This window comes from Bos mutus, chromosome 21 (assembly GCF_027580195.1).
Source record: "Bos mutus isolate GX-2022 chromosome 21, NWIPB_WYAK_1.1, whole genome shotgun sequence".
NCBI classification, from domain to species: domain Eukaryota; kingdom Metazoa; phylum Chordata; class Mammalia; order Artiodactyla; family Bovidae; genus Bos; species Bos mutus.
The window spans coordinates 68,670,482-68,690,824 of NC_091637.1; the positions used below are offsets into that span (position 1 = coordinate 68,670,482).

General features: G+C 68.3%; 2 protein-coding genes across 8 annotated transcripts in view; both read left to right on the forward strand.

Moving 5' to 3' along the window:
• MTA1 (metastasis associated 1) overlaps positions 1–10,014 on the forward strand; it is a 53,046-nt gene extending 43,032 nt beyond the window's left edge. For 6 of the 7 annotated variants that reach the window (XM_070358111.1, XM_070358109.1, XM_070358113.1 and 3 more), the window contains 14 exons: positions 907–1,009; positions 1,657–1,756; positions 2,123–2,311; positions 3,371–3,445; positions 3,527–3,585; positions 3,971–4,086; positions 4,318–4,469; positions 4,574–4,763; positions 4,837–4,926; positions 5,626–5,778; positions 5,901–5,936; positions 8,858–8,889; positions 9,154–9,305; positions 9,393–10,014. In XM_070358111.1, the coding sequence (XP_070214212.1) occupies positions 907–1,009; positions 1,657–1,756; positions 2,123–2,311; positions 3,371–3,445; positions 3,527–3,585; positions 3,971–4,086; positions 4,318–4,469; positions 4,574–4,763; positions 4,837–4,926; positions 5,626–5,778; positions 5,901–5,936; positions 8,858–8,889; positions 9,154–9,305; positions 9,393–9,543 (1,598 nt within the window). In that variant the 3' untranslated portion in view covers positions 9,544–10,014. Of the gene's footprint in view, positions 1–906; positions 1,010–1,656; positions 1,757–2,122; positions 2,312–3,370; positions 3,446–3,526; positions 3,586–3,970; positions 4,087–4,317; positions 4,470–4,573; positions 4,764–4,836; positions 4,927–5,625; positions 5,779–5,900; positions 5,937–8,857; positions 8,890–9,153; positions 9,306–9,392 lie in introns of those variants that run through there. The other variant, XM_070358114.1, reaches the window with a different exon arrangement.
• A 3,324-nt stretch (positions 10,015–13,338) lies between these two features.
• CRIP2 (cysteine rich protein 2) lies at positions 13,339–18,729 on the forward strand. Its single transcript, XM_070358127.1, has 8 exons — positions 13,339–13,752; positions 16,617–16,711; positions 16,789–16,846; positions 17,111–17,251; positions 17,323–17,391; positions 17,467–17,561; positions 18,065–18,122; positions 18,196–18,729. Exons 1-8 carry the CDS (start codon positions 13,710–13,712, stop codon positions 18,261–18,263), a joined length of 627 nt encoding a protein of 208 aa, XP_070214228.1. The 5' UTR covers positions 13,339–13,709; the 3' UTR covers positions 18,264–18,729.
• The last annotated feature ends 1,614 nt before the right edge of the window (positions 18,730–20,343 follow it).

Consider the following 20,343-nt stretch of genomic DNA (forward strand, 5'->3'; position numbering starts at 1 on the left):
CAGGCTCCACGGGCTTCCCGAATGCGCGGGGGTCCTGGCCCTGGAAGCAGCTTCCTGCCGAGAGTGACCGTGGCTGAAAGCGTCTGCAGACGTTCAGCTCGGGTGCCCGAGTTGAATGTGGGTGTGACGTGTCCTCCATGCCAGCCCAGCCACGCCGGGTGGGCGTTCTGCAGACCCTCCTCGTGGTCCCATCCCACTGCTGACCAGAGCACACCGGCCCTTGGCACAGGTGCTGCCCAGGACAGAAGCGTCCACGGCCGGGCCCTAGGCTCCCCTGTGCCACCCACAGGCTGAGGGAGAAGACGCCCTGAGACGAGGCCTCCGGCCTCAGGGCCCCGGGTGGTGGGCGAGTGTCTGTGCTGAGCCAGCATCAGTGCGCTGGTGGTGAGGGGCTGGCACGGGGGCCAGGCGCAGTGGCACCTGACCCTGTGGTGGCTCGGGGTAAAGAGCTCAACCGACCATATCCGAACCGCCCGCCCTTCCCCCAGCGGCTGTGCTGCTGCCCTCCTGGTGGCTCCTCCAAGGGCCTGGGGGCCCAGACCCGGACCCCATTCCAGAGGCGAAGGCGTGCCCTGTGCCATGCTCGCCCTGGAGCGCTGACCAGACCGCGTCCATGTGTGTGTATGCCTGCATTCCTGTGTGTGCGTGCTTGTGTCTGTGTGCACGTGTGTGTACACGTGTGTCTGTGTACGCGTTTCCGTGTGCTGCTTTGTGTGTGCACACACGCGTGCTGTGTCCCCGCCCCGGATTCACTTACCCTCTCCCTCCCTGCAGAAGGGGGTGCTCCACCCCTCACCCCAGTAGGCCAGGCCCTAAGGGGACCCCTGGGCCCTGAGCTCTCACTAGAGCCTCGGGGCTCCTCCCGCGGCCCCAGCGGCCTCACCCCGCGGCACCCCTTCTCCGCAGGCGAGGAGGACGGCCGAGACCAGTCCAAGCTGGAGACCAAGGTGTGGGAGGCCCGCAACCCACTCGTGGACAAGCAGATTGACCAGTTCCTGGTGGTGGCCCGGTGAGTGCCGGGCAGGCAGGGCACAAGCTGGCACGGCCTTAACTGCTTGCCCACCATGTGGTGGGTTCTGGGACATCTGTCCTCGGGGTGTTGCCCAGTGAAGGGCACATGAGGCCGGTGGGGCGGGGCCTGCTCTGTCGCGACCCCTGTGTGGTCCCTGGGGAGGTCTGGCCCTTCCTGCACGCGGAGCTGGCTGAGGGCTGCTCAGAGCCACCCCCCAACAGGCCGGGGCTCTTTCCGAAGACTGCGGGGTGGGACAGGGTGCCCGTCCAGCTTTGGGACTGGGCGAAGGCCGCTGGGGCGGACGTGGCTGAGCTCTGGGCCTCCCGGACATGAACGGATGTGCTCTGCGGAGCTGTCTCTGCTGAGGCCGCCGCCCTGGCCCCCGCGGGGCAGGTCTGATGAGCACTCAGGGCTGCATGCTCCCCCACCACCCCGCCCTGGGCCAGGCGCCATCCAGCGCTGGAACCCAAAGGCTGTCTCATGAGAAGAGCTCTGCAGAGACAGGCAGAGTCCCCAAGCTCCAGAGCAGAGCACTCCTCCCCGAGACAGCCGAATCTAGGCCCCTGTGCGTGTCCAGCTCGGCCTGCCTGGCCTCCTGCTTGTCTGCTCCAGCGGTCAGTGTCTCTTCCCGCCCCCCCCCCCAGCTCTGTGGGCACCTTTGCCCGGGCCCTGGACTGCAGCAGCTCCGTCCGGCAGCCCAGCCTGCACATGAGCGCCGCGGCCGCCTCCCGGGACATCACCCTGGTAAGCAGGTGCCAGCCAAGCAAGGCCCAGCACGTTTGCTTAGGTCAACCCCCTGGGCACGGCCCCACCCAGGGCAGGGCTCTCGATGCCCTGGCGTGGCAGCCCCATCTTCGCACAGGTTCAGGCTGACCTGCCCGTCCTGGGGCCGCCCTGCTCCTTCCTCCCACCCCATCTCGGGCAGCAAGTCTCCCAGAAGGAGGCTCAGGTGCCCCAGGCTGGCCCTGCCTGCCCACGGCTCTCTCCCCACATCCTCCCCAGAGGCCCAAGCCTGTGGCCTTCCACACGTGACCCGGGTGTGTCCGCCACCCGGGCTGGGGGTGGGTCCCAGCGCAGGGCCCAGGTGACCCTGCCTCCCGCCCCACACAGTTCCACGCCATGGACACGCTGCACAGGAGCGTGTATGACGTTGCCAAGGCCATCTCAGCCCTGGTGCCGCAGGGTGGGCCCGTGCTCTGCAGGGACGAGATGGAGGAGTGGTCAGCCTCAGAGGCCAGCCTTTTTGAGGAGGCCCTGGAAAAGTACGGGAAAGACTTCACAGACATTCAGCAAGACTTTGTGAGTACCGCGGGGCGGGCTCAGGGCTGCTCTGCTCCCCAGGTCTCTGTGTTCCGTCCCCTCATCTGTTAGAGGTGACGAGGAGGTCCAGCTCCTCGCTGACCCTCGGGCCCTGGGCATGTCCAGGTCCTCGCTGGCCCTCAGGCCCTGGCCGTGTTTGAGTCCGGTTGTTTTTAACCAGCCGAGCTTCCGCATATGTCCTTGGAAGTGTCCCCCAGTGAGCACGTGGGAATCAAGTCTGCAGGGACCCCTCCTGCTCTCACAGTCCCTAAAACACACTTGAGCTCATCTGAAAGGAGGCGAAATGCTGGTCACTCAGAGGAGCACATCCGTGCAGAGAGGGCAGCAGGGTGGCCAGGCCGGCCTGACCACAAGCCCCAGGGAGAGGCCGGGATGCAGCGGCCTTGCCTGCGTCTGATGCCCAGCAGCATCTCCACTGGAACAGATGAAGCTGGTGCCGGGCTCACCACAGGAGGTGGAGAAGAGGTGTGGCCTAGAGGCCCTCAGGGCCCTGCAGAGCCCTGGTGCCACCGGTGCAGGCCGAGCCCTGAGCCGGCCCCTTGACCGACTTGGTAGAGTGTGCTGAAACCTCAGCAGGGCGGCAAGGCCTCCTCACCAGAAATAAGTGGAGTGCGCCCCCTACAGGTCCCAGGCCCCTCGTGCTCCCGTGTGACGGGCCAGGTGCAGGAGATATGCGCCTGCGGTCAACTCACCCCAGCGGGTGTCGTGGGTGAATGTGCTCAGGGAGGCAGGCCCGCAGGTGGCCTGCGAGCCCGGGGTGACACCAGAACAGCGGGAGCAGACGGCGCTCGGTGTGCAGCCCGCAGCCTGGAGGGGACGGGGGCCCGGGTGCCTCCTCCACCCGCCTCATCCCCGGGCACTGCACCAGGGCTGGAAGCACCCACCCAGCCAGCCAGCCAGCAAGCCGGGCGCAGTCGCTGTGGCAGGAAGGGAACCTGGGGAGGAGCTTCTCTGCCGTGTGGTCTGCTCAGGAGAGGGCGAGCCTGGGCCCTGACAGTGGCCTGGGCGGGGCCCCACTGACACGCCTCCCTTCCACAGCTTCCCTGGAAGTCACTCACCAGCATCATCGAGTATTACTACATGTGGAAAACCACCGACAGATACGTGCAGCAGGTGAGGGCCAGCCGGTGCGGGCGGGGTCTCCCCTCTACAGACCCAGCTGCTGGCCTCTGACCCTGTGTTCTGTGTTTTAAGAAACGCTTGAAAGCGGCTGAAGCGGAGAGCAAGTTAAAGCAAGTTTATATCCCCAACTAGTAAGTGCACCCCCAGAACACCGCCCCCGTGTCTCCATGTCCCTGGGTGGGCCAGGCCCGCCGCTGGCTTCACGTGGCCAGGTGGTGCCTCCCTGGCTCAGGGTCTAGGCGAGTCAGGGGCCTGTCCTTGAAGCCCAGGATGGCGGGGGCGGCAGAAGGGCAGGACCCAGCCCTGGCTCTCCCTCGGCCAGTCAGGCAGCACTGGGCACGGAGGCTGGAAGCCGTCCCGCCTGGGGTCAGACTCTGACCCGAGTCCGCGGGGAGAGAGCTGGGGTTGGCGGCTGCCCTGTGGCCAGGCGGATGTGGACGGGGCTGCTGGGGTCCCAGAGCCGAGCTCCCGGGGCTCCATGATCCCGTGACGCCCTCCCTCTCTCCCTTACCCAAGTAACAAGCCAAACCCGAACCAGATCAGCGTCAACAACGTCAAGGCAGGTGTGGTGAACGGCGCAGGGCCGCCAGGCCAGAGCCCTGGGGCCGGCCGGGCCTGCGAGAGCTGTTACAGTAAGTAGCCCCCAGGTGCACCCTAGTCTGCGGCCCTGGGCACCCCTGCACCGTCCCGGGGACCGGCCTGGGGGCGGGGATCGCACTCTGCTTGGAGGAGCCCTGATGGGGAGTGAGGGGAGCGCGGTGCCCAGGCCCGGGGTGGTGTGGGCGGGCGACAGCTGTGGAATGCTCTTTGCCGTCACTGGTTCTGCTTAAGAATCCGTCTATTTTCAACTTTGTTGTCCGTAGCCACCCAGTCTTACCAGTGGTATTCTTGGGGTCCCCCTAACATGCAGTGTCGCCTCTGCGCGTCTTGTTGGACATATTGGAAGAAATATGGTGGCTTGAAAATGCCAACCCGGTTAGATGGAGAGAGGCCGGGACCCAACCGCAGTAACATGGTAAGCCCCGCCCCGTGCCCCGCCCCGCCCGCCCGCGCGCCCCGCCCCTGCGGCCCGGCCCGCGGTCATGGCGCTGTGTCGGGGCGGCGCGCCCCCTTCCGCAGAGCCCCCACGGCATCCCAGCGCGGAGCAGCGGGAGCCCAAAGTTCGCAATGAAGACGAGACAGGCCTTCTACCTGCACACCACCAAGCTCACGCGCATCGCCCGGCGCCTGTGCCGCGAGATCCTGCGCCCCTGGCACGCCGCCCGCCACCCCTACATGCCCATCAACAGCGCGGCTATCAAGGCCGAGTGTGAGTATCCCTTGGGGCGGGCGGGGTGGGGGTGCTGCCAGCGGGCGAGCGCACTGACCCTGGCCCCCCTCAGGCACGGCTCGGCTGCCGGAAGCCTCCCAGAGCCCGCTGGTGCTGAAGCAGGCCACGCGGAAGCCCTTGGAGGCCGTGCTGCGGTTCCTCGGTGAGCCCGCCCGCCCCGCCCTCCGCAGGGTCCGCCCCGCCCGCCCCCACCCCGCCGCAGGCTCCTGTGAGGATTCGGAGTGGTCTTCCCCATGCTGTTCCCTTTGGGGTGGGCTCCGGGCTGGGTGGGAGGCATGCCCTCCAGGAGGGACGCAGAGAGGGGCGGCCTGGGGCCTTGAGCACTCCATTCGTCCGCGGCCCTTCGTTCTGCTGGTCTGGGCTGGGCTGGGATTCGGTCCCTCCCCCTGTGCCCGCATTCCCTTGTGAAAGACTCTGGGAGCTGGCGGGCGCCCAGGAGACGCAGGCGGCTGTGGCCCCTCCTGCTGTCTGGGCTCTGGCCCCGGAGAGCCGCTGAGGGCTGGGGCGCTTGGCAGGTGTAGGCCTGCGCCTCCTGGAGCCGGTCAGCTGACAGAGCCCCTAGTTCATCATCTGGCCAGTGGCCAGCCTGGGCTGCCAGCTTGGTGGCCACTAAGGGGACCTGCTCATTTGTGGGCACCTGGAGCCTGTAGACTGGTGGTGGTCGCTGGTGGGCCCGTCGGCTGGACCGAGGGGTCTAGCCCCAGCCTCTGTCGCTGCCCTCAGGGTGCCCAGGGCGCCACACTGGTGTGCCTACCGGGGCCTGGGCTGCTCACGCTCTCCCGGGTGGTGGGGCTGCTGCTGAGGAGCGGCCGTGTGCCCACTTGCTGTGTTGGCCCTGCAGAGACGCACCCCCGCCCCCCCAAGCCCGACCCAGTGAAGAGCGTGTCTGGTGTGCTCAGCGGCCTGACCCCCGCCAAGTCAGCCCCTGTCATCAACAACGGCTCCCCTACCATCCTGGGCAAGAGGAGCTACGAGCAGCACAACGGGGTCGACGGTGAGTCCGGGGGGCCTCGGGCTCGGCCGGTGTGGCTGTGGGCCTGGGGTGCCTGGTGCCCGCTGCGCCCGCGCCCGCTGACCGTGTGTTCTCTCCTCTCTCCTGCCGCCGGGCGCTGCCAGGCAACGTGAAGAAGCGCCTCTTGATGCCCAGTAGGGGTAAGGCCCGGCCCTCCGCGCGGGCCTGTGTGCTGTGCTCCCGTGTGTGCGGCGGATGGCTCAGGGCACGTCCAGGGCAGTCCACGCGGGCTGGGCTGCGCCCCGCCGCCCCTAACCCAGCGCCCACCTGTCACTCGGCAGAGGCCCTGGGGCCGCCCCCGAACCCCACCTGGGCGCCCCGGCTCACAAAATGCCTTTCCGTCTGGGCCCAGCGCCGGTCAGTGGACTGTCCTCCGTCAGGCGGCCCTGGTGCCCCCGCCGCCTGCCCGCACTGGCTGCACTGCCGCGTTGTGCCCGCCCGCATGCCGTCAGCCTCAGCTCGTGTGCCGCCCACCCTGTGCTTGTGACCTTGCCCGTGCCCTGCCTGGTGGGGGGCTGTGGGACCCTGGCCCCTCAGGTGCCGACGGGACAGAGCTGTGGTGTGGCTGGCATGGCTGGGTGGGGGTCTGCAAGGCCCAGGGAACGCCCAGGCCAGGGCCCCCCGGGGAGATGCACCCCGGGCTGAGACCGCGGGGCCCTGTCCCAAGTGGGGGTGCACACGCTGGGCAGGCCACCGTGGGGCCCCCTGCTGTCGGGTGTGGCTGGCGTTGGCCTCTGGAGTGTGGCTCCCTCGCCTGCCCAGGGCTGGCTTTGGCTTTCTCAGTGGGAGAGGGGCGTTTGTGGTCCCAGGTCACCACGGTGCCAGTGAGGGGCATTTCAGCCTTGTGGGGGCCAGTGCCCCCAACGGTCAGCCTGTTGCAGGACGGGTGAGGGGGAGGTGAATGGAACCAGCAGAAGGGGAACTTAGGGGAACTCACTCAGAGCTCCTCCCGCCAGCCCCTCCTAGCAGCAAGGTCAGGTCCAGCGTGGGTACCCCCGCGCTGCATCCCGGGCAGCCAGCATGGACATGGCCGGAGCCCTCCCCTAGTCTCAGGACTGGAGACCTGCTGGCCCAGGAAGGCTGGCCTGGGCTTGGTTCTTGGATCTCTGGAAGGTGGTGGGAGGCAGTGGCCATCTGGCCCAGCCCGGTCCCCTGGACACGCCCGTCTCAGTGTGTCCGAGAGCCTGGCAGGCACGTGCTGGGGGTCAGGTGGTGGCACTGAGGTCCAGTCCTCTCACTCCATCTGGACACAGGCTCTTTCTGCCCCAGGCCCCCTGCTGCCTTGCCTGCAACCCCTTGGTGGGGCGCCAGCTCACTCTAGCCTCGCCTCCTCGCTGACCTCCCCCTTCCCCTGGAGCCATCCTTAAGGGGTTCCCACAGTCCCTGGTCTCAGCAGAGCGGCCGGCCCACTCGTCTGCCCACATCCCATGGGAGGGGAAGCGGGTCTTATCAACAGGGCTTGGGGCTTAGGGCTTGACTTGTAAAGAGCTCTTGATAGCAGTGGGATAAACTCCATTGACTTAGGTCAGTTTTTCCAAAATCCACGTGTTCCCGTCGCTACTTCAACCCTAGCCCTGGGTCCTGGGTGGGTGTTGGAGGCCACATTCAGGCCCGCTGGGGTGCCGTGTGGTGGGCGGAGCAGCAGCGGATGGCAGGAGCCGGCTCTAGGCCAGGGCCCTGCCGCCAGGGGTCCTTCACTCCCTAACCTGGCCCTCCGTGGCCTGTGGCTGCCTGCACCCCAGGGCCCCACATGTGCACCCCCCACGCTAACCGTGTGCTTTCTTCTCTCTGCCACTCGTCCCTCTGGTAGGCACCTACCTGGGTAAGTAGCACAGAGCCTTGAGCGCTGTGTACGGCTGTGTACACCCGTGGACAGCTCGTGAGCGCTGCAGGCTGGGTGCCAGGGCCCCTGCCCCTGCCTGCTGGGGTTGTGGGTACCCCAAGTTAGAAGGTGCTGCAAAGGGGGGCTGGACAGCTATTCCAGGCTCATCTAGAGACAGACCTTGGTCAGGAAGCACTTTTGGGAGGAGTTAGATGTGTGCAGCAGGATGCAGGCGATGGAGACTAGCTCATGTGACCACATAGATGCACACTGACAGGCTCACAGCCACATGCACTCACGTGACCCACACTCGCGGGCCCATGTACGCACAGCGACACGAGCTCGCGGGCCCGTCTACTCACAGCGACACGAGCTCGCGGGCCCATGTACTCACCAGCACATGCTCACGGGCCGTGTACTCAGATCAACATGCTCACAGGCCCGTGTACTCAGACCAGCGTGAGCTCACTGGCCCGTGTACTCACACCAGCGTGAGCTCACTGGCCCGTGTACTCACACCAACATGTGCTCACAGGCGCGTGTACTCAGACCAACATGTGCTCACAGGCCTGTGTACTCACCAGCACGCCCACAGGCCCGTGTACCGATGCTCTCACGGCCACGCACGTGCACTCACTGCGTGTGTGTTTGGGAGTTGCGGATCGTTTTGATTCCCGTTGAGGGTACAGCCTGTGACCCGGGACGATCCTTTTCTGAGCCACTGGTGGCAGCTCTCACCTCCAGCCCCCCAGCCACAGAGTGGAGCCGCTAGCTGGAGCCTGGCCTACTGACCTCTCCTGGGCACTCCCATCAGCTTCCCGCAGGGCACCTGGCCCCAGGTCCACGCTGGGGACTGGGAGCCCCTTGGGAGGAAGTCTGGTGAAGTCTGAACCTGGGGAGGGCCTGCCCTGCGGGGGGGGGCTCCCTGTTGCTGTTGTACGTGTAGCAGTGCCAGCTGTCACTTGGCTGCTCTGTAAACCAGGCCACAGTGGTCCTGGCTCCTCGAGAAGTGAGCTCAGATCTGAGGCTCCTACACCGCCCCCTCCCCCCCACCGGGGCCCCTGAGAGCCACCTGGGCAAGGCCAGGACTCGGGAGCTAAGGCCCACCTGGGTGTGGGCTGCAGTTCTGGGGAGATGGAGCTCCGGGCTTCCTGCGTCTCCGCTGTGGGCCCTTGGCACGCGTGTGGGCGCAGCACGTGCCTGCGTGGCCTCACGGCCTGTCCTCCTTCCTCCTGTCAGGTTTGGCGAACCACGGACAGACCAGGCACATGGTGAGTGCGAGGGCCCTGTTCTCCACACGCTTGCACACACACGCTCCGTGGGCCTTAGTAGGGAGGCCCCCAGCCCTGCCGGGCGCTGTGGGAGCATCTGGAAGGCCCCTGGGGACTCGAGGAGGGGCAGGTGTCCAGGTCTTCATGGGGTCTTCATGGCCCTCTGGGGACCCCTGCCCCCACTGCCCCTGGGACGGCCACCATGGGGCTTCTGGGTGCTGCGTGGAGGCCCCGAGCTCCCCTCTCAGGCCTGCCCCACTGCAGGGACCAAGCCGGAACCTCCTGCTCAACGGGAAGGCGTACCCCACCAAGGTGCGCCTCATCCGGGGGGGCTCGCTGCCCCCCGTCAAGCGGCGGCGGATGAACTGGATCGACGCCCCCGACGACGTGTTCTACATGGCCACTGAGGAGACCAGGTGGGGCGGCTGGGCGGGCGGGGCCCGCGGGGGCGGGGGTTCCGTGCCGCCTTGCGTGCCCCACCTCACTGCCCGGCTGCACCGCAGGAAGATCCGCAAGCTGCTCTCGTCCTCCGAGACCAAGCGCGCGGCCCGTAGGCCCTACAAGCCCATCGCCCTGCGCCCGAGCCAGGCCCTGCCTCTGCGGCCGCCGCCGCCCGCGCCCGTCAACGACGAGCCCATCGTCATCGAGGACTAGGCCGCCCGCGCGGCGCTCTGACCGCAGCCCACGCCCAGCCCACGCCCGCCCGCCGCCCGCCGCCCGGTTTTGGTAGTGCCCCTTCCGCCCTCACCCGCAGAGAAGCTGCCCCTCGGCTGCGCGGGGAGGAGCCCGACCCACTCCAGACCCGCCGGGAGCCGTTGTTTTTAGCTTTGTGTTTACTTTTTGGCCAGAGCGGAGCCGAGGAGCCGCCCGAGTGCCCGCCCCGCACGCGGGCTCCAGGGCCGGCCGGGGGTTTTGTTTCTGTTGAAGGTGCCATTTTAAATTTTATTTTTATTACTTTTTTGTAGATGAACTTAAGCTCTGTAACTTACACCTGGAATGTTAGGATCGGCGTGGCCAGCGGCCGGCCGAGCTGCCTGGTGGGGTTGGCCCCTTGTCTTTTCAAGTAATTTTCATATTAAAAAAAACAAAGGAAAAAAAACTTACAAAAACAAAAATCCAACTAGCCCTTCCTGCGTCTGTGTCCTCAGTTCCTCTCTCTGTCTTGGGCCCACCGCACCCCCGTCGCCTTAGAGGAGCCCAGTGCCCCACCCCCCACCCCCTCCGTGGGTCTGGAAGCCACCCCCTGCCTGGGTCTGCCCGGCGTTGGGATGTCCAGGGAGAAGCCTGGGCAGCAGCATGTGGCCCCTGCAGGCTGGCCTGGGGGCACCCCTGCTGCCTCACTTTGGCCCCGTGCCCATCACCTGCCCCATGGGGGCAGAGAAAGGTCCATCAGGGCTCGGGACTCCCATGCGGGGAGCCGACAACGCCATGTCTGTCCAAGGCAGGGGTGGTCCGGGCCTGGCCTGGGACCCAGACCGGCAGGTGCCAGGCTCCCCTGCTGGGGCGGCCAGGGTGGCAGGGTCAGCCGGGCTGCTGGCCGGCCTGGCAGAGCCTGCTGCAGCTGTCCATGGATGGCTGCCAGGAGCCACGGGGCCGCCTGAAGCAGGTGTGCCGTTTCCTCTGGGAGAGTTTGCTCAGATTTCAGCAAGTCCGTTCTCAGAAACCCTACCTCGGTCCGGCCCCCTGCACACCCGCTCCAGGCCCACTGGACGGGTGCACCCAGGCCAGATGCCAGAGGGAGGGGTCCGCAAGGCCCTTGGAGGGGCCCCTTCCTGAGCTCTGTCTGCTGTGCCTCCAGCCCCACTGTGATGTGTGGACATCTCGGCTGGAGAATTAAAATAGAAGCCACTCTGCTGCCTTACCGGGGACAGATAAGCGGTGTCCTGGCGTCCAAGGGCCTGCTGTGGGCCCCACTGGGTGGTGGGCCAGGGTGTCAGGAGGGGCTGGGGCACGCCACCCCACACGGCTGGCCCACACCCGCCCATCCCCCAGCTCCAGCGGTGGGGCTGGGAGGCCGGGCTGGCGACCTTGACAAAGGCACTACCTTCCATCATACGGTGGGCAGGGGAGGGGCCTCCCCCCAGCCAGCCCTCCCCCTGCCCCTTCCATCAGCACGGTGGGCAGGGGAGGGGCCTCCCCCCAGCCAGCCCTCCCCCTGCCCCTTCCATCAGCACGGTGGGCAGGTGAGGGGCCTCCCCCCAGCCAGCCCTCCCCCTGCCCAGAGACAGGCAGGGCCTGGACTGCATGTCTGAGAGGTCTGTGCCAGGCCTAGAAGTGGGGTGGGAGGTGGGTGCTGGCAAGGAGGAGTGAAGTTTTAAGAACCCGGCTCCTGTGGGCCCAGCAGGGGCCTGCAGCATCCAGCCCCCAGGGCCAAGGGCATCGCAGGTGGGCCCGTCCCCATGAGGGACTCAGCATGCAAGCCTGCCCCGCCTGGGACCTCCCACTGCCCACCACTGGGCACAGCCCTGGGGGCCCTGCGGGAATGTGAGCCTGGTCTCCTGTGTGCCATTTGCCAGTGCCACCAGGACACTGCTCCACTGCAGCCTCACGGGAGGGACCTGCCCCCACGCCTGGCCAGCGGGGCCCCGCCTGCTTCCCTCCAGCCCTGCCATCCTCACTCAGCCCCATGGCCCATGCCTGTCCCAACCTCTAGCTCTGACATGGGGCTCTGTGTCCACTGATCAGTGCCCCTTCCCAGCTGGCCCCGCACAGCCCAGCGCATCAGCCCAAGCCTTGCAGCTGGGAGGCAGGGTGCCCGCGCCACCCACCCCTGCCCAGGGCCTCTGCCAGGGCGGAATGCCATTCCTTGGCTCCACCCCCTCTCTCCAAGCAGGGCTGGGGCCCACAGGTAGCTTCCTTGAGAGGGCTCCTGTGCCCAGCCAGCCTGCCCTCGACAGCAGTCCTGCAAATTTCAGGGTGGGGTGGAGTCACACAGGCTGATATCCTGGGGTCCGGGGGGCTCCCAGGCTCAGAGCACTTGGCAAGGAGTGCCAAGTGGGGGCCCATGAATTATTCAGAGACACCGGACACCCAGCCTGAGCCAGGAGCGGCTGGGGGGCTGACCTGCGGGCCACCTAGCCCAACAGGGGGCCCGCGGAGGCCTCCTCTCCAGTCTCCACCCTGGCTGGCTCAGGGCCAGAGCTGAATGCAGGGAGAGGGCGCCTCCCCACTGGTCAGCAGCTTGAGGGCTCTTGTCCTCACTCATGGAAATGGCAGTGGCTGAAGGGTGTGGGGGGTGGGGGCACCTCAGGGGGGGGTTACCTCAGGGAGGAGGGGGGCACCTCAGGGAGGTGAGGGGCACCTCAGAGAGGAGAGGGGGCGCCTCAGGGAGGTGGGGGCGCCTCAGGGAGGAGGGGAAGCACCTCGGGGTGCCTCAGATGGGGGGCTGCTGTGAAACTGCCCTGCGAGACCAGCTCCCTCACCCACTCTGAACACACTGGCACCAGGGGCCAGAAGCAGGCCCTGGACGCCGCCAGGGAGAGGAACTGGGTGTGGGGGGACCTGGTGTCCAGCAAAGAGCCTCAGAGACACAGGGCAGGGGGTGAGGGAGCTGGAGCCCGCTGCCCAGACTGGACCCAGTCATCTGGGCTTAGGCGTCTGTCCATCTGCCACACCTGAGGCTCAGCCGGAATGGAGGCCCAGGAAAGAGCCCTTGGGAGATGGCCGCCTTGACCTCCGGGTCCCCAGACCCTGGTGCTCGGGCAGGTTCTGCATGGCACCAGGCAGAGGCAGGGAGGGGTGGGAGAGGCCAGGCAGTCCTGCTGGGAGGGGCTGGAGGCCCCCTGGGGAGAGGCCCTGACCGCTGGCAGATCTCTAGTTCCCCAGCCCTCCAGGAGGCTCTGGGGCCAACAGGCCGAGGTCAGAGGCCCTGGGCCCGATGCTACTGGGTCTGGAGGAGAGATGGGGCGGGCATCCAGGGCGGAATGGCATGGAATGCAGGTGGCAGCGTCTGCCCACGTGGCCGCTGCGCCCGCAGAGGGGGCACCCTAGGGGCCCCACGCCTTCTGTCTCCCGGCTCCCCCGCCATCGCCCTCGGGTGGGAGAGCTTGGGGAGGGCGCCTTCAGAGCCTGCAGTACACACGGCGGGCCCCCTCGCTGCCAGGCACCCTCTCCCTCATCCCCTTCCAGCAGTTTCTCTCGAGCTGTTTTTGGAAGTGGCGGAGGCCCTGCCCTCCACCCGCTGAGGCTCCAGCACCACTGACAGTGCTAGGCGGGGCCGGGACCCGGCCTGGACCGGGTGGCGCTCCCGCCCGAATCCCGCTCCTGTCCCAGAGCGAGGCCGTTGCTATAGAAACCGAGCAACAAAGGGAAGAGGGCGGCGGCCCCAGCAGGGTGGGGTGGGGTCCTCTGGGGACCCGGACGCCAGCACCGGGCAGGGCGGGCTGCTGCGCCGTCGGGGCGTCAGTCTGCGTGTCCCGACGCCGCCCTTCCGGGCCGAGGCCCCGCTGGCCAGGACGCCCGCCGTCAGGGGGCCGCGGAGTCCCAGCCCCACCCGCGGCCCAGCCGGTTGCCCCGAAGTTGCCATGGAAACAGGCGAGGACCGAGCGGGCCCGGTAGAGGCCACCCTGCGACGGAGGCCAGGGGGCGCCAGGCGGGTCCCGTAGCCCCCAGTCCGCCCCGGCAGGTGCGCCCCTGCCCCCGCGGCGTCCCGGGCGGCCAGACCCCGGGGGCGGGCTCCCGACGCCCCGCCCCGGCCGCAGGCCAATGGGCGAGCGGACAGCCGGGCGGGCGGGGCGGGCGCGGCGGGCGCGGCGGAGGCAGCGGCTGCGGCGGGGAGACGGGCGCGCGCGGAGAACGCGGGGCGACTGGGCGTACGGACCATGGCCTCCAAGTGCCCCAAGTGCGACAAGACCGTGTACTTCGGTGAGTGCCCGGGCCCGGCCGCCCTTGGGGTCAGCTCCCCGCTGCAGAGCCGCGAGCCCCCCGCGCTCGTCGGCCAGCGCCCGGCCGCCACCCCAGGATGCCCGGCCCGGATCCGGCTCGTCCGCTGCCCACGCGGGTGCGGCCGGAGGGTGGAGCGGCGACGAGCTGGGGGCGGCCACGCCCGAACCCCCGAAGTAGCCGATGGGGGCGAGGCGGGGGCCCGAGGCCTGGCGGGCGGGGGCGCGTGGACCCTCCAGAAAGCGGCCGGGCTTGGGGGAGCGCTCTGCGCTCGCGGGCCGATCGCGGTCCTGCCTGGCTGTGCCCAGCGGGGCGGGGTCGGGCGCAGCAGCAAGCTCTGCACGCTTCCAGCGCGCTCCCGCCTTTCTCTGCCCTTTCGCTCGGACCCCAGTCGCGCCACCCACGGACATGTGGCCGGGCCGGCTGGCTTCATGACCCTCAACCCCAGCCCCGACCTCTGCCCACGCTGGGCCAGGTCTAGGCTCTGTCTGGATTCAGCCCATGCGGGGGCGACCTTGGCCTCCACCTCTTACGCGTTCCGACACGCTCCTTTTCTTGGCGCAAGTTCCCCCTGGACTCTCCTGCGGTTGGGGTGAGGAACGAACCCTCACAAGCAGGAGAGGGCGCTGGAACCCAGGTGGCCAGGCCCCCTACCTCCTCAAGGTCAGAACAGTGGCATCCGGGAGGAGAGAGTGGGGAGGAGAGCCTGTCTCTGCCTGGAAGCCCCCTGGGTTGGCAGAGACTGCCTCCCATGGGCGCACCACTCGCTGGCACTCCTAACCTGATGTCTGGCTCACTCCCCCACTCTCCCTCACCCTGGCTGGCCCTCTCCCCAACTTTGCCAGGGTCCCTGCCCACTAAGCCTCCCACCAACTCCCGCACAGACAGACAGTGGCACAAGTCAGAAGAGCAGGAGAGACAGGGACAGAGAGAAGACCCTTCTCTCGTCATCCTTGGGGCAGTGGCCTGGGTCTGAGGTGGGGACTGGCCGAGGTGAAGATGGCCCCTTGGTTTCCCTGCGGACGGGTGGGAGGAGGAGGCGCAGGCCGTTGTTTGCTGTTCCCAGAGGGGAGGGACCGGATTTGGCCTGGAGTGCTTCTGGCCTGGCTGGAGGCCGCGGAGCTTCCGGCTGCCTGCTGGGGAGCCCGCCCAGCCCTCGGTCCCCATTCGGACAGGACTCATCCCTGTAAGGCTCAGGGTAGGGGCCAGCCCCAGGGTTGTCCTGCCAGCCCCGCTGCCCACATCTTTACTCCGGGCCAGGCCAGCTCAGGGACGGGCCGACAGTCCCGTGGACAACCCGGAAAAGCGCTTCTGCCTGCTTGGGCGGCTGCTGGCTCCCAGCAGAAAACAAAGGCTGGCTTCTCTCCTGGTCTGGAGGCCCTGGTGGAGGAAGGGGCGGGGCCAGGAGGCTGCCACCCCGAGTCCGGCTGCACCCCAGTGGGTGCACAGAGGAGCCGGGCCAGGGCACCCCGCAGTGACCTCAGGATGCCAAGTCTTTGCGTCCCCGACAATGGCAGCTGGGTGGGAGCTGGTTCCTTTCCAAGCCATTAGACTCAGTCGATTCTGCCTTCCCAACGTGGGCTGGTAACGTGTGGCCATTGACCTGCCCGGTGGGTCCGAGGGTCATTCCCCTGCCCCCCAGTGGCCACAGCCTAACAGCTAGCCAGAGCAGCATGGTTCTGGCTGCCCTGAACCGCAGCTGCCTCGGCAACCGCTGGCCAGCGGGAGAGCTGGGAGAGGATGCCAGTCTGGCATGGGATCTGAGCCTGCCTTGGGCTCAGCCAGCTCCTGTCTGCCCTGGCATGGACCTGTGGGAGGCCTGGCCAGTCTGAGCCCTAGCCTCCTAGGGTGGAGTGGCCAGAAAGATCTATAAGCCTGTGGTGCCCCTGGGAAGGGGATGGTGGGTGGGGGTCCCAGAGGCTGCCCCTGGCCAGGCCAGCAGGTGCCACCAGGGTCACTGGAGCCAGAACTCCAAGCCCCGAACCTGAGCCACCAGGAGCACAAGCTGCCCTCCAGGAGCCTCCCAGGCCGCCTGGGCCTGGGGGTGTGCTGGCCCGGCTCCTGCTCCCCGCCCTGCTGGTGCCCTGGGGGAGGCCTGGCCCAAGCAGGGGCCACTCTGGGAAGGAGTCCCCGCTCCCTGGCCAGTCCTGCCCGAGCGGAGGGGCCCCAGCCCACCCACCCCTCTCCTCCCCTTTCCTCTGGCCAGGCCCCTTCCAGTCGGGAGGACTCCAGCTCAGCTCCAGCGGCTTCCTGCCCCGTCCTCCGCCCCTTTCCTGCTGTGCTTCCCTGGGGAAGCCCCAGCTTCCGTCCATCGGGAGACGGCCCAGGAGCCCTGGAGTAGGGGGAGGCAGGGGGCAGGGAGGGCCCCCGACGTGACCCTTAGCAGCTGGTCTCAGACCTTGGGCGCCAAAGCCGGAGGCAGGAGGGGCGGTGCTCTCGCAGCTTAGGGTGAGGAGGCCAAATATGGACAGCCGGCGCCCTGCCCTGTCCCCTGGGGGGCCACAGGGACTGGCCTCTCCACCGGGGATCTGGAGGCTTGACGCTACTGCCATCAGCCAGGCTGAGGCTCTGCCAGCTCCTGTAGGGCCCTCCTGGAGGCTCTGGGGCCGTGTGAGGGGCAGGTGTGTGCGGCATGTGTCAGGGAGGGGCAGGTTTGAGCTGGAAGCCCGTCCAGGTTGCCTGGTCCAAGCAGTGACCCAGGGTGATGAGGAGCAGATAGTGGGGGCAGCCACATGGCTCCTGGGGGGTGAAGGGGACCCAGATGCCAAGGCTGCCTGGGACCTGGGGGCAGCGGGGGCTGAGCATGGGGGCTGGGGGCGCGGTGCTGACACTGCCCTCCTGCCCAGCTGAGAAGGTGAGCTCCCTGGGCAAAGACTGGCACAGATTCTGCCTCAGGTGCGAGCACTGCAGCAAGACGCTGACCCCTGGGGGCCATGCCGAGGTGAGCGCCTCCCCCAGGCAGGGAGGGGGCGGGGAGCCGGGCCAGACCCCCGCCCTCAACCCCTGCCCTCTGCCTAGCATGATGGAAAGCCCTTCTGCCACAAGCCCTGCTATGCCACGCTGTTTGGACCCAAAGGTGAGACTGGGTCCCCCATGGGCCAGGCCGGTGGGGACACCCCGCCCAGCTCAGACGGCCCAGGTCCCCTTCTCCCCTTGCCTGTGCGGTCCCCTCCCTCCTGGAAGGACAAGCACTCTCCCTGCCTTCCCCACTGCGGCCCTCTGGGGATGCGGTCCTGGCCCCCCATGGCTGAAGGAGCCTTCCTGGGAAGTTGGGGGTGGCTGAGAGGTGCGGGGGTGGGGAGGGCCCGGGCTCCCGTGTCCAGTGCCTGCCCCCACCCAGGGGTGAACATCGGAGGGGCCGGCTCCTACATCTACGAGAAGCCCTCTGCCGAGAAACCCCAGGTCACCGGCCCCATCGAGGTCCCGGTGGCCCGAACTGAGGAGCGGAAAGCCAGCGGCCCCCCGAAGGGGCCCAGCAGAGGTGGGCGGGGTGAGTGTGTGGCTCGGGGGTGGGGTCGGCGCCGGCAGACCCTGACCCCGCCCCTCCCCCAGCCTCCAGCGTCACCACGTTCACCGGGGAGCCCAACATGTGTCCTCGCTGCAACAAGAGGGTCTACTTCGGTGAGTGGCTGCGCCCGGCCCCTGCCTGGGAGGGCTCCCCGGGCGCCCCGGCGTCATCCTCTGTCCCCTCCCCAGCCGAGAAGGTGACGTCTCTGGGCAAGGACTGGCACCGGCCGTGCCTGCGCTGCGAGCGCTGTGGGAAGACGCTGACCCCGGGCGGGCACGCGGAGGTGAGAGGCGAGCGGCCCCGGACGGCGAGGGGGGCCGGCGCGGGGGGCGAGCGGCGGGCCCGAGGAGGGCTATGAGGGTCCGGGGACGCGAGGGCCCGAGGAGGGTGGGCGGGGGTCCGGGGTGGAGCGGGCGGGCCCGAGGGGAGCTTCAGGCCGGGAGGGGCGGGCGGGGGCTGCGGTCTGGGGTGGACAGGCGGGCCCCGAAGGGAGAGGCGGGCCGGGAGGGGCGGGCGGGGGCCCGCGGGGGCTGCGGTCTGGGGTGGGCAGGCGGGCCCCGAGGGGAGCTGCGGGCCCGGAGGGGCGGCGCGCGCTGCCCCCTGGAGGCCCGCCTGGCGCGGTGCGCGCACCGCGCACGGACGCTGGTGCGGCGGCGCTGCGTCCTCCAAGTCCACCTGGGGAACCGAGGGCTCAGGGTGCCGGGCGCCTGGACGTGGAGGAGGCCACCGGGGGCGGTGGGCGTGGAGTCTGTGGCCCCCTTCTCACCACCCGCACCCTGTCCTTAGCACGATGGCCAGCCCTACTGCCACAAGCCCTGCTACGGAATACTCTTCGGACCCAAGGGTGAGTGTCGGCTGGAGTGTGGGCCGCGGGCCCCCTCCCGCCCTCTCCTCCACCAAGCGGTCTCTCTCTGCAGGAGTGAACACGGGAGCCGTGGGCAGCTACATCTATGACAAGGACCCTGAAGGCAAAGCTCAGCCCTAGGCCCCCGGGCCGCTCTGTGCGGGTCCCTGACCCCAGGCCCACTGCTTGGCTGCGCGGGGAGAGTGCCCGCTGCCCAGGCCGCCTCTGCACCTGCAAGTCCAGGGCCAGAGAGCTGGGGGAGGACCCTAACCCCAGGACCCTGCCCCGTCCCTGTCTCCGGGTGTATCTGCCTGTGTGTCCCCGACGGCCCGCTGCCCCCTTTCGTCCTGGCCCCACGTGTCCCCACGTCGGGGTCTCGTGGCCCCACATGCCCCTGGTGTCTCTGTGGCCTGGGTGACCTTTCTGAGGTGGAGCCGCCCCCATCCCGCCCACAGTGTTATTTATGCCCCACTTGCCAGTGACAGCCACAGCCACGCCCCTCACCGTGTTCCTCCCGCCTGCCTCGCCAGCGCCCGCCCACCGCCCTCACGTGGCTCACACTCTGAGTGCTGGGACTTTTGCTACCAATAAAAGGTCTGAAGGTCAAGGGCGCACGTGTCTGCAACTCTGGGGCGGACTCGCAGCCGAGGGCCCATCTCTCAGTACAAGTGCCCCCGGCATGCCTGGGCCCGGTTTCAGGTGGGGGCGGGGCCCTGTGCCCAAGGGTGATGCCCATGGGTGGCAGGCAGGGAGGATGTTGTTTGGGCTGGTTTAGGCGAGTGGGGGGCTGGGCCCTTGGGAAGGACTAGAGGGAGGTGGGGAGTGCGGGAGGCTGGGGTCCTGGTGCCCAGAAAGGGGCACTAAAACCAGGCGGTGCCTTGGTCCAGCAGAGAGCTGGAGGGAGGGGAGCTGAGGGCACCCGGTGGAGGGAGGGAGGGACAGACGACCCCTCCTGCAGGGGAGGAGCGGCGAGGGGTGGGCAGGACACCTGAGGCAGAATCTGTGCCAGTCTTTGCCCAGGGAGCTCACCTTCTCAGCTGGGCAGGTGGGAGCCCAGGGACAGAATGCAGGCTGTCTGGAGGGCCTAGTGCTCCTGCCTGAACAGAGTTTCTGCATCTGGTTTGCCGTGTTGATGGAGTCACCTCTGGCCTCTTCAGGCTGACCTTCGCAACCGGGAACCCCTAGCAGCTGGAGGAGCCCCCTAGACTCCCGCCCACGCTCCTGCCTTCCCTTTATCCGCGGCTCCCTAGCAGCCCGCCAGAGGGCGCCTCTTCTCTTCCGCTCCGGGGCAGAGCCCTGGTAGACCCGCCTTCCACGGCTCAGCGCGTGCGCCGGCCTGCTCCCAGTACCGCATCCCCAGAGGCCTGGCCCTCCCGGAGCCAGGAGCTTCGGGACCTGGTCATCTCTGGGCCTGTAGGCACCGTAGGCAGCCGACTCCATATGTGCCCTGCCCCCACCCCCTCACCCCCGGGGCCAGCTCTCAGCACCCCAGCCCCTGGCACAGGCCCCTCCCTGGCTCATTCTCCAGGAAGCAGGTTGAGACAGCTGAGCCAGGCCGGGCTCATTGTCCTTCGAGCAGCCATCCGTGTCCCTCGGGTGGAGCGGCCGGCTCGGTGTCCGCAATCCCAAGCCGCCCTCCCTCCTCCAGGCCCGTCCGGGCGTCCAGCGTGGGCAGCAGTGTCTCCTTGGATTTGGCCGGCGCCGGGAACGCAGCCAGGACGTGCAAGGCGGGTTGGCCTGCCCCGGGGGGTGGGAGGCCCTGGTGCAGGTACCCCAGGGGCGCCCCACTTTCACCCCGGGCAGAGGTAAGGGGTGCACTCAAGAGGAGCGGCTGGGACGACTCTCCCCATTCCCCCCTCCCTCCTGCTAAGCCGAAGCTCCCTGGTTGGGGGGGTCGTTGGGGGCACCCCCAGGCCCGCCCTTGCCGAGGGCTCCTCTTGCCGGATGGAAACTTCCTGCCGTCCAGCCAGTGGGGGCTGCTGAGAGCACAGCTGGGCCCCTCTTCCTCTGTGAAGCTCCAGTGGAAACTACGCGAGGGAAACGCGATCTTCTGCGAGCCCTTCCCCCAGACCCGGGAGGAGGGGCGCCTATTGTGTGACTGCCGCCTTGCGGGCAGGGTGAGGGGCACCGGGTCCCCCAGAGGGCGGATCGGCCGCAACCTGCTTGGCGCTAGTGCCTCCCACTCGCGGGGTCTGGCCGGGGAGGCCGCGTTCCGTTTCCT

What these genes read in the sequence shown, in the direction of transcription:
- CRIP2 (XM_070358127.1), top strand. Translation starts at nt 13,710, where the DNA reads ATGGCCTCCAAGTGCCCCAAGTGCGACAAGACCGTGTACTTCG. An exon ending in CAACAAGAGGGTCTACTTCG is followed by an intron (nt 17,392 to 17,466) that starts GTGAGTGGCTGC and finishes TCCCCTCCCCAG; the next exon opens with CCGAGAAGGTGACGTCTCTG. An exon ending in CCCCGGGCGGGCACGCGGAG is followed by an intron (nt 17,562 to 18,064) that starts GTGAGAGGCGAG and finishes CCCTGTCCTTAG; the next exon opens with CACGATGGCCAGCCCTACTG.